The following is a 12,022-nucleotide window of genomic DNA, read 5'->3' as shown; positions in this document are numbered from 1 at the left end:
ATGAGATTTGCAACTTTAGGTCAATAATGCGTAATGCATGCCATAAACACTCAATGGTTGAAAGCTTTGCTTTTTAAAGTGAAACGAGTGAATGTGATTTGATAGTTTCTTTGAATAATGAAGTGCACGAAGATACGCGTAATTGAATAATACTTACGCCTATTAAAACTGTTATTGGGCTTCTTATAATACTTAGATGTGAACGGTAACATCATAAACCAAACAAAAGTTAAACGTGCTAAATATAAGTGAAGAAATGCACGGAAAGTGTAAAGTTGAGTCTATGAGCTTAGTTACATGAGATAAAGAGATGTGTGGAATTACAATAAACACCAGGAATATTTCAGTTATTTATCACTCAAGAGGTTGTTAACGCGAGCAAATGCAAAATATGTTTTTTTATTTCTTTTACATATATATTGAACCTGCTATTTTTCTCTATGTCTGAAGACGGATGAATAATAAACTCATTGCATTAAAAAAGCATAAATGTTATTGAGGGATTGTGCGATCAATGCATGATTTGTTATTCTGACTGGACAGTTGTGTTCAAACGTTGACACGTGCTCCCTCTTGTGGAACAGGACGTTTCTACTGGACTGAGCCGAGTAGCCCTGAGAATGAAGACTATATTCACTTCAAATATAGCACATATTGTCCAGATTACAATTTTATCAGGATAATATTGGTGTACCACAAAGATGACCACACAGACCCGAGATTCCCCTTAAAATAACACATCACACCACATTGTGACCTTTCCCTGTGAGCAATTTTTATTTTCACACATTGTGTATAATGACTAGCTGCAGTTCTTTTTAGAAAAGCATAGAAAATGGCAATTTTAACAGAGGCAACCTTTATTCAAGTGATTACCTTATGTTCATCTTTAGGATAAGTAGTTCGACTTATGTCTCCAAAATACAGCGGATTACTGATATCAGTATAATAATGTCTGGAAATGAAAGCGTTTAAGAGGTTAACTGCTCCGCTGGCTTGTGGACTGCGAGCAATTACTAAGAGAGCACATCTGTCATTCTCCCCTTCGCTATTAAAACCAAACGCAAGTCTATTTTTAAGGAGAAATGTATTTGCACTTTGTAAGCCACCTACGGGGAATATAAAAAGGTGCTTATTAAAAGTTTATGTTTTATTGCTTTTTATTTATTGCTTCAGGGGAGAAAGGCAGCATCAGTCTTATAAGAAAGGAATAATATACCTTGTTTTGATATGGCTCACTGTTAAATTTGAAATTTAAATCAGTTCTGATATACAAGGCTGATGCGGAAACACTTATTACTTTTGTTCAAATCTAAAAATGGGGTTCAGAAAGCATGGGAGATTTTTTTTTTACGAATCTCTGTGGGCCAAACTCTGAGACTGTTTCTAAGGGTTTTGTAAAAAAGAAAAAAAAAATCCTCTAATATCTGGGACTTAAAAACAGCAATACTAATACTGTGGAATAAAAATGAAAACTAAACACAAAAAGATGGGATCAGATGAGTGTGTTTGGATTGATACACATGAATGTTTGACTACGCTTGGCATTATAATTCCAGGAATATTGACGAGAGCTGCTGAACTCTGATATATTGATCGACTCTGGAGTGCAAAAGGCCTTGAAACGGAAACTTGTTGAGACTGCCATCAGGTGGCTGGAAAGGTTTAGCATGTGTGTGCATCCCATGACTGAAACAGGTGAACGTTATTGAGCCAAGTACGTGTTGGTCCTGGAACAGCATCTCTGTCAGAAACCTAGAAAACCTTTCTAGAAGTCATTCTTCTATGTTGCTTTCACTAAAGCAATGCTGTCTGAGTTGTAACTGACCACATGATCATCTTTGGAAAGGAAAACTGTCTTTCCTGATGGTAACTTAGCTTTTATATCATGACAAATTGGGACTAAAAGTGTTGTAATCTAATCTAATTTTAATGCATGCAGGGTTTGAGTTTGATAGGTCAAGAAAAGGTTGTGTTTCAACCTTCTGATAACATGGACCGGACTAAACTACGCTGATGATGTTTAGTTTCTAAAACCATAAAAACTAGTTTTACTTGGTTTAAACTTTAAAGCTGCGGTAGGTAACTTTCGACGCTCTAGCGGTTAATAAACAGAACTGCTTGCGTCTTGCGGAAGAACATTGTAGCCGGAACTACTTCTCTCTGTTTATGTCTATGAAGAATCACAAAGGTACTGTGTTACTCCACCGCGGTATCCCCGAAGCAATCTAAAATAGTCCGAAAATAAACACTTATTATAGGTGCACCCTGGTGATTCAGGACAAGCTAAATACACGGTTTGGAAAATGGATTCATGGTGTACTCGCTTATTATATACATTTTTCTACATTTTGAACACAAACAAAGTTACGGACTGCAGCTCTGATTGGTTATTTTTTACCTGGAGCGATGGAGTTTCTGCAAATGGCAATAGGACACTGGGAGGAGCCAGAGGAGCTTTATTTTTTCACAGATTATATGTCTCATATTCTACTGTCAGGACATAATGACAGGTTTAACAAATATGTAAAAAAATATATTTTTACAAAAGTTTGCAGCTTTAACTTGCTGTACTAAAATAACTAAAACTGAAAAAAAAAACTAGACATATTTTTAAATAAATAAATACATACACGCATTGCATAAATACAAAAAACCAAATGAAAAAAAAAAAAAAACTCCAGAACCATAAAAACATTTTTTAAATCAAATAAATGTTAACCAAAATAAAATTTTCCATTTTTTTTTCATGTATTAATTATTTATTATATTAATTTATTTATTTTTAATTTAGTTGAACAATATTCTAAAATAACTAAAAATGAAATAAAATGCAATAGACACATAAATATTCTAATATGCAGATTTATTATTAGAATTATCAATGTTGGCAACAGTTGTGCTGCCAAATATTCTTTTAGAAACTGCAATATTTTGTCCAGTTATATATATATATATATATATATATATATATATATATATATATATATATATATATATATATATATATATAGAAACAAACTTAAATTATAAAAACTATAATAATATCTCAATAAGAAATAACACTGTGGGCTCCTCTGCTGTACTTGCAGAAAAGTGACTTCATTTATCCACCAAAAATCACAGATGATGAATCAAAGATGATGAATTAAAGTTAAGCTTAATACTTTATATCTTAATATCTTTGACACTTAATATTGAAAACTTGAGCTTCTAGACCATTTGATTCCACCAAATAGTATGAAATGAATCTACAAAGACTGAGAAACAACATTAATAGAAATAAATGGCGCTGTCAATCATAGGTCAGGAAAGTTCTAGCTATATTGCAACAACTGTCATCTGTTCTGAGTTGAAGCCCTCTGGCTCCTGTACTAAACCCCTTTAATCAGGATTCTTATAATAACTTATGAAGTCGACAACTGGCTACCTGGTGAAGCGCATGAGGATGTATTAATAGACAGTGAGAGGTGGGGAATGGGGTGATATATATACAAAATCAGCATTTCCACACTTGTCTGAAATCACTCGTGCTTTGCTCCTGAATTCAAGGGTTTTACGGTCATGGTGAGTTTTCTTTGACATGCATTTATTCATTCATTCATTCATTCTGTCTTTGAATATCAGCAGACATTTTTCACTTGATATTCTCTTGATGCATCCAAACAAAGATCTAAAAAATGAGCTAGTCTGAGTTGATTTCTGTCTGTCTGGGTTTGAGACTTATGTTGAAGTCTGATTCATCAGGGCCACATACATCTGTCTGACTCATCCAGAGCCTCTGATGCTTTAATAATTCCACTTTCAACAAATAAATACATGAAAAGTCAAATGTTTCTGTTCTCAAAGATAGATACAAACATTTCCAGTACTCAAAAATAGAAAAAGGCGATATGTGACTCGTTATAGTTTTATTAATGTTTACATTTCGAGAGCACATGGAGACTTTTAACTGTTGGGGGGGGGGGGGGGGGGTGTATATATATATATATATATATGGGGGTATATATGAAAAAGACTAGATTAAGTCTCAGAAAAAAATATATTACAACTGTTTTCAGGTTTTGCTAATATATATATATATATATATATATATATATATATATATATATATATATATATGTGTGTGTGTGCGTGTGTGTGTGTGTGTGTGTGTGTGTGTGTGTGTGTGTGTGTGTGTGTGTGTGTGTGTGAGAAATGTGCATAGAAACAATTTTCACTTTGAAATTGCTAATAATATTCACTTATAATAGTTTTGACCAGAATCTAATTCAAATGAGCTGAGCTAATTTTATTCATTTTAGTTCTATTACTGCATGCCGACCATTTTTTATTCCGCTTCAGGAATTTTTGAGACTTAGTTGAAGATGATTCATAAATAAGAACTCTCTTGAGTTATGAACCTTTGAGCACTAACATTTTCCTGTGGGTTTCTCTCTATGCGGTTTATAAAAAAGAAAATCCCTTTTAAATACTCGGCATACTCAGTGCTTCAGCTCTGGCCTCGTCTACAGCACAACTGTTGAGATGATATCCAGACAGAAGGCCGATGAGCAGCTGTCGAGCTGCGATCTAATCCAGCAGAAACGCATCTCGCAATGTTTTCCAAATGGTGTGGCAGGAATGTAAATAGTAGCGTTTAATCCTTGTCTTGGTGGGATTACCTCTCAACAGGCTCCGAGACGAGGCTGTCAGCAGTCTGTAATCCCACATCTGATCCTAATTATACATCCTACAGGACACGAAACATTTCCACACTCATACCCTCATCACATTACTGCCCATGCATTGCTCGGGAGGAATTTTAACTCTGATGATTCACCTAAAACTTCTTAAGAGAAATGCAAAGACACAAATGAGACAACCATTGACAGAAAGAATCTGATGAGAAATATTTGAGTTAGTAGCACACTTTGAGACAATATTAGGAGGAGATGTGTGAGATTTATGGGGCTTTTTAGCAAGAGACTTCAGTAAAAGTCTCAATTTAAACAGATTGCCGTTTACAATTGTGATATTAAAATGTTCTGTCATAAAAAAGTTTGGAGTCTGTAAAAGCTGTTGAGAGGTTCTCTTCTGTTTACCAAGGAAGTATTTGTTTGATTAACTACAGCAAATATTGTGAAATATTATTTGTTTAAAATAACCCTTTTCTATTTGAATATATTTTTAAATGTAATTTATTCCAGTGATGCAAAGCTGTATTTTCAGCATCATTACTCCAGTCTTCAGTGTCACATGATTCTTCAGAAATCATGAAAATATACTGAAACATTTCTGATTATTATCAGTGTTGAAAACAGTTGTGCTGCTTCATATTTTTACAGAAACTACAATTTTATTTTTAGGATTTGATTAATAGAAAGTTGAAAAGAACAGCATTCGCATAAATCAATGTTTTGATCAATTTAATGCTGAAAAAGTATATCAATTTCTTCCCAAAAACATTGGAACAGTTGTGTATTTTCCACTACACTCTTATTCAAAATAAGATGTAAAATGTGTTTGAGGGTTTTTGAATATGTTATTTCTCTTTTTAAAGAGAGATTGCAAAAGACAAAAACAAATATCAGCATAATGTGCACAAAATGTAATGGCATACCGAAGTGTATTTCTGTTTAGCTATTCTGTGTAACTTGTGTTTGCAGGCACCCAAAAAGGCAAAGAAGCGGGCAGAAGGAGCCAATTCTAATGTCTTCTCCATGTTTGAACAAACACAGATCCAGGAGTTCAAAGAGGTAGAAACCAAATTTGACTCGTTTGACTCTAATTGCTTTGACAATTGTGTTTATCGTGACTCTTTCAGTGTGATATCGAGCAACTACTGCGAGATTCCTGTATGCGACTTCAATATGTCAGTGTTCATCATCGCTAGTGAATAATTCAGAATGTGTCAGTAATGATTAGCACAGCAAAGTGATTTACACCCTGAACACACACTCATTTATACACACACACACACACACACACACATTCCAAACTACTTTCAGGGCCCTGAAATCTGCGTGGAAAATACAGCAGGACAGACGTTCTCTCTGGTCTCAAAGCGGCTGTGAAAAGATCAGGACAAACAGGATAAGCATGACACTGATCCGAGATGGCAGTGATGAGAACGTGCAGACAACTGTCTCTCTCTCTCTCTTTCAGTCTGTCTCTCTCTCTCACACGTATCACAAACTAACTCAAAGACACAAGGTAAAGCAGAATTACAGGAACTAGAAATATACAAATGAGAGAGTTTGGCAAAACAAGCAGCACAACAGGGAGGTCTGTCCTTTAGTTAAAGAATGACTTCACCTAAAAATTAATTTGTGATTATTTTCTCACCCTCATGTCATTATTTATTTGATTTTTAATGTTATTTTTCTGTGGAACACAAATTCCAAAAAACACATTATCCTAAGAATATCATAACAGTAGACTATATGACTTGAGAATTATATTCCAAGACTGCTACCAAAACTCAAACACATTCAGATTCAAAATGACTTGGTTTGAGTCAAAGCAGGGTTATTATAGGTTACTAAAACAAAAAAAATATTGGTTTAAAATAAATCTACAGTAAAATATTAATATTTTTAATATTTATATTTTATATTTTTTTATTACACTGCAAATCAAGTTAAACTAAATTAAAATGAGATGTTGCCTTGGCAAATAACTGTTTTAAGATGTTTTAAGATTTTATTTTATTTGTGACCCTGAACCACAAAACCATTCTTAAGTGTCATGTTTTCAAAATTTTAATTTATATACCATCTAAAAACTGAATAAATGAGATTTCCATTGATGTATGGTTTGTTAGGAGCACAGCATTTGGCAGAGATAAAATTTTTTGAAAATCTGGAATCTAAGGGTACAAAAAAAAATCTAAATACTGAGAAAATCACCTTTGAATTTGTCCAAATAAATTGTTAGCAATGTTATTACAAATCAAAAATTAAGTTTTGATATATTTACGGTACAATATTTACAAAATATCTACATGGAACATGATCTTTACTTAATATCTTTAAAAAATGTATCATTTTGACCCATATAGTGTTTTTTTGGCTATTGCTAAAGAAACATTTTCATTTGGGTTTAACTTGATGTACTAAAATAACTAAATAATAAAAAAAAAGAAAAAAGAAATACAAACAAATAAAAACTAAAACTTATAAATAAATAAAAAAAATCACAATATAGTCATAAAAACAAGCATGGTATGATACTAAAATAACACTGACTCACAAATATAATGCACCAATTTGAAAAACTCTCCTTTTGCATTCTATAGAAAACCCACACAGTGCAAACAGGATGATGGTGAGTAAATACTGACAAATAATACATTTTAGGTGGCCTTACAGTAAAAGCGCATTTTAGAGTGCATACAAAATGGTTTTAATTGCAATACATGATGAACATCTCAACATGTTTTCAAACATCTGTCACCACAAAAGTTAAATTAGAAGTTGGTCAAAGTGCATATTTCACCTAAAGGCAAATAGATGCAGAAGATTCAAGAGGTTCACTAAAAGTCAACGTCATAAAAGGATATACTGTAGCAACACAATATGTCAACTATTCAACAATGAGGAATTATGTTGGACTAATTCCATTCTGTGCAAGTAGGGGTGCAGAAATAACGGACTACATTCTGCATCCCTCTCACACACACTCTATATTCTCTCTCTTTCATCTGCCTCAGGCTTTCACAATCATGGACCAGAACAGAGACGGCTTTATCGACAAGAATGACCTGAGGGATACGTTCGCAGCTTTAGGTGAACTGTAATAATCTCTGCTATACGTCACTGTCGTTCTGCATTGGTGGATGAAGCGTCTCTCTGACAGCAGTTCTGACCTCTGCCTCCGCAGGCCGCCTGAACGTCAAACAAGAGGAGCTCGAGGAGATGCTGAAGGAGGCTCCAGGACCCATTAACTTCACCGTCTTCCTCACCATGTTTGGGGAGAAGCTTAAAGGTACAGTATTGTTCAAAATAATAGCAGTACAATGTGACTAACCAGAATAATCAAGGTTTTTCGTATATTTTTTTATTGCTACGTGGCAAACAAGTTACCAGTAGGTTCAGTAGATTCTCAGAAAACAAATGAGACCCAGCATTCATGATATGCACGCTCTTAAGGCTGTGCAATTGGGCAATTAGTTGAATTAGTTGAAAGGGGTCTGTTCAAAAAAAAAGCAGTGTGGCATTCAATCACTGAGGTCATCAATTTTGTGAAGAAACAGGTGTGAATCAGGTGGCCCCTATTTAAGGATGAAGCCAACACTTGTTGAACATGCATTTGAAAGCTGAGGAAAATGGGTCGTTCAAGACATTGTTCAGAAGAACAGCGTACTTTGATTAAAAAGTTGATTAGAGAGGGGAAAACCTATAAAGAGGTGCAAAAAATGATAGGCTGTTCAGCTAAAATGATCTCCAATGCCTTAAAATGGAGAGCAAAACCAGAGAGACGTGGAAGAAAACGGAAGACAACCATCAAAATGGATAGAAGAATAACCAGAATGGCAAAGGCTCAGCCAATGATCACCTCCAGGATGATCAAAGACAGTCTGGAGTTACCTGTAAGTACTGTGACAGTTAGAAGACGTCTGTGTGAAGCTAATCTATTTTCAAGAATCCCCCGCAAAGTCCCTCTGTTAAAAAAAAGGCATGTGCAGAAGAGGTTACAATTTGCCAAAGAACACATCAACTGGCCTAAAGAGAAATGGAGGAACATTTTGTGGACTGATGAGAGTAAAATTGTTCTTTTTGGGTCCAAGGGCCACAGGCAGTTTGTGAGACGACCCCCAAACTCTGAATTCAAGCCACAGTACACAGTGAAGACAGTGAAGCATGGAGGTGCAAGCATCATGATATGGGCATGTTTCTCCTACTATGGTGTTGGGCCTATTTATCGCATTCCAGGGATCATGGATCAGTTTGCATATGTTAAAATACTTGAAGAGGTCATGTTGCCCTATGCTGAAGAGGACATGCCCTTGAAATGGTTGTTTCAACAAGACAATGACCCAAAACACACTAGTAAACGGGCAAAGTCTTGGTTCCAAACCAACAAAATTAATGTTATGGAGTGGCCAGCCCAATCTCCAGACCTTAATCCAATTGAGAACTTGTGGGGTGATATCAAAAATGCTGTTTCTGAAGCAAAACCAAGAAATGTGAATGAATTGTGGAATGTTGTTAAAGAATCATGGAGTGGAATAACAGCTGAAAGTTGGTTGACTCCATGCCACACAGATGTCAAGCAGTTTTAAAAAACTGTGGTCATACAACTAAATATGAGTTTAGTGATTCACAGGATTGCTAAATCCCAGAAAAAAAAATGTTTGTACAAAATAGTTTTGAGTTTGTACAGTCAAAGGTAGACACTGCTATTTTTTTGAACACACCCCTTTCAACTAATTGCCCAATTGCACAGCCTTAAGAGCGTGCATATCATGAATGCTGGGTCTTGTTTGTTTTCTGAGAATCTACTGAACCTACTGGTAACTTGTTTGCCACGTAGCAATAAAAAATATACTAAAAACCTTGATTATTCTGGTTAGTCACATTGTACTGCTATTATTTTGAACAATACTGTAAATGGTGGGGTAAAGTGGCACAAAGATACAAAAACCCTGTAGGAACTGTATTTTATCCAACAGGATTATAAAAGCAAGCATCTTTATGTTGCCTTGACAAACCAATAGAGCAACATTTCTGATTGTAATTTCTTGAGCATTCAAGCTAAACTCAAAAAGAGTTTATTTTTAACTATTCTATTTAAAAGAAAAAAAAAATTTCATACACTACCAATTTAAGGGACTAGTTTGGGTCAGTAAAATGTTCGGAAAAATTAACACTTTTATTCAGCAACGGTGCACTGAACTGCTCAAGAGCGGGAGTAAAGCCATAACAAATAATTTCTGTTTCAAATAAATGCTGTTCTTTTGAGCTTTCTATTCATCAAAGAATCCTGAAAAATTAAATGCATCACAGTTTCCACAAAAATATGAAGCAGCACAACTGTTGATAATCAGAAATGTTTCTTGAGCAGTAAATCAGCATATTTTCATGATTTCTGAAGATCATGTGACACTGAAGACTGGAGGAATGATGCTGGAAATTGATCACAGGATTTTTTTTTTTTTTTATATTATTTCAAAATAAAATTTGAACTGTATTTTTTTTAAATGCAGTGTTGGCGAGTGAAAGAGATTAATTCAAAACATAAAAACTGATTTTAATTCTTAAAAACTTGTATTGCATTTCATTTAAACATAACTCTAGGTGTTTTGGAATGAAGTCTTATGAGTGGATAAGAAATCACACAGGGATTTCCTTTCCTTCTGAACTCCAACTGAAGCATTTGATCCTACTGGGAATCATAATAGGCCTATAGGGAGTTATATGTTGTGGAAGCTCTTGTATGAGCCTGTAAGATGATTCCCATAAGATCGGCCCCAAACTGTGATAGAAATTCCGCTAGGAATCCTGTACAAAGTTTTCTTTTGTGCTCTTTTCAAAAAAAAAAAAAAAAAAAATATACAGGTGCCGATGCAGAGGAGACCATTCTGAATGCCTTTAAAGTGTTCGACCCAGAGGGAAAGGGGACCTTGAGGAAGGATTTGTGAGTAGCATTGAAACAACAAAGTCTGCTTCTCTGCAAATCCATTTCTCCAGAGATTCTGCTTTGTTTGGCAGCTTGTGACATTACGAGCTACTGAAGTAACAGATGCAGTACATATAGACTGTTTAAATCATGCATGCATGTACAATTAAAAAATATATACGTTGGCCTAAATAAAATAAAAGTATTTTGAATTTTAATCAATTTGTATTAGAGTTTTAACATAAAATGCGATGCATATTTGTCAGCCAGACATGAAAGAAACAGGTCAGATTTATGTAATAGTATTAATACCCTGGATATATTTTGAAAGCACAAGCATGAATTAATTTTTGCTTGTTCCACAGCTAGCCATATTTGAACCCTTTTAACTGAAAAAATAGGTTTTCTCAATTCGGAGCAGTTTGAATAAATGCTTAAAAACCTGATTATTTAAATAAAATCAAATAGATTTCATAATCAAATAAAATAAATATAAATTATTAAATTCATGCCTAAAGAGTTTGGAGTGTGTTCATTGTTTGCCAGACGTAATACGATCATATCAAAAAGTCAAACTGAAGTTTGTGTGTCCTCACAGTTTGGCACGGATGTTGACAACGCAAGCAGACCGATTTTCTCCAGAAGAGGTTTGACATCTTGAGATTATCTGTTTTGTGTCTAACACTTCAGTTCTCAGTGTCCTTCACAGCACTGTGCCGTATACGTCACAATTACATTTATATTCCATGTTCATAGAAAAGCGGAGAGGTGATGACATTATATTGTGTTTATCAATAGATTTTGAACGTGACTAGTGAATTTCATTCTAACTATTCTATACTGCTATTTTTCATCCATCTTTCCTCAGACGGAGCAGATGTTTAGTGCTTTTCCTCCAGACGCTGCAGGCAATGTGGACTATAAGAATCTGGTCTACATCATTACACATGGGGAGGAGAAGGACCAAGAGTGAAATATCTTATTTTACCATCATGACTAGTTCTGCATCTATGGTACAACAAATATGATACATAGTCTCTCATTTCCAGAACTGAACTGAATTAAATCAGATGAGAATGAAATGCATTTCATATTAGAGTTGGTTTTGTGATTTTTAGAGGGTATACTGATATACGGTGCCTAATAAAATTTGTGCAGTAAAATTATTCATAAGCCTATACGTTTGCATTAATTTGTATTTACACCAGCCACAAACACTATTTGCACAATTAAGTATGAATGTCATTGTATTAGAAAAAAATAGATATCAAAAGCAAGTGTGATTTATCATAAAGAAAAACAATACAAGCACACCTGTAAAAATTATGTATAATAAATTTCACAAAAATGCATTTGTTAGATTTGACATTAAACATAATAATTAGGTCTATAGTGTTGAAATTAAGACCAGATAAAAATT

At 34.3% G+C, this 12,022-nt stretch overlaps 1 protein-coding gene across 1 annotated transcript; it reads left to right on the top strand.

Annotated features, from left to right (window-relative positions):
* The first annotated feature begins 3,493 nt into the window (after positions 1-3,493).
* On the top strand, positions 3,494-11,767 carry LOC113094322 (myosin regulatory light chain 2, ventricular/cardiac muscle isoform-like). The gene is made up of 7 exons (XM_026260048.1): positions 3,494-3,567; positions 5,649-5,738; positions 7,694-7,769; positions 7,864-7,968; positions 10,542-10,620; positions 11,201-11,249; positions 11,471-11,767. The coding sequence occupies exons 1-7, from the start codon at positions 3,565-3,567 to the stop codon at positions 11,573-11,575; spliced, it is 507 nt and encodes a 168-aa protein (XP_026115833.1). The 5' UTR covers positions 3,494-3,564; the 3' UTR covers positions 11,576-11,767.
* The last annotated feature ends 255 nt before the right edge of the window (positions 11,768-12,022 follow it).

The sequence above is a fragment of the Carassius auratus genome, unplaced genomic scaffold, assembly GCF_003368295.1.
Source record: "Carassius auratus strain Wakin unplaced genomic scaffold, ASM336829v1 scaf_tig00215323, whole genome shotgun sequence".
Taxonomy (NCBI): Eukaryota; Metazoa; Chordata; class Actinopteri; order Cypriniformes; family Cyprinidae; genus Carassius; species Carassius auratus.
The sequence above is the reverse complement of the archived record's forward strand: the minus strand, read 5'-3'. Positions and strand labels throughout refer to the sequence as shown.

What these genes read in the sequence shown, in the direction of transcription:
- LOC113094322 (XM_026260048.1), top strand. An exon ending in AGATCCAGGAGTTCAAAGAG is followed by an intron (nt 5,739 to 7,693) that starts GTAGAAACCAAA and finishes CATCTGCCTCAG; the next exon opens with GCTTTCACAATCATGGACCA. An exon ending in GTTTGGGGAGAAGCTTAAAG is followed by an intron (nt 7,969 to 10,541) that starts GTACAGTATTGT and finishes AAAAATATACAG; the next exon opens with GTGCCGATGCAGAGGAGACC.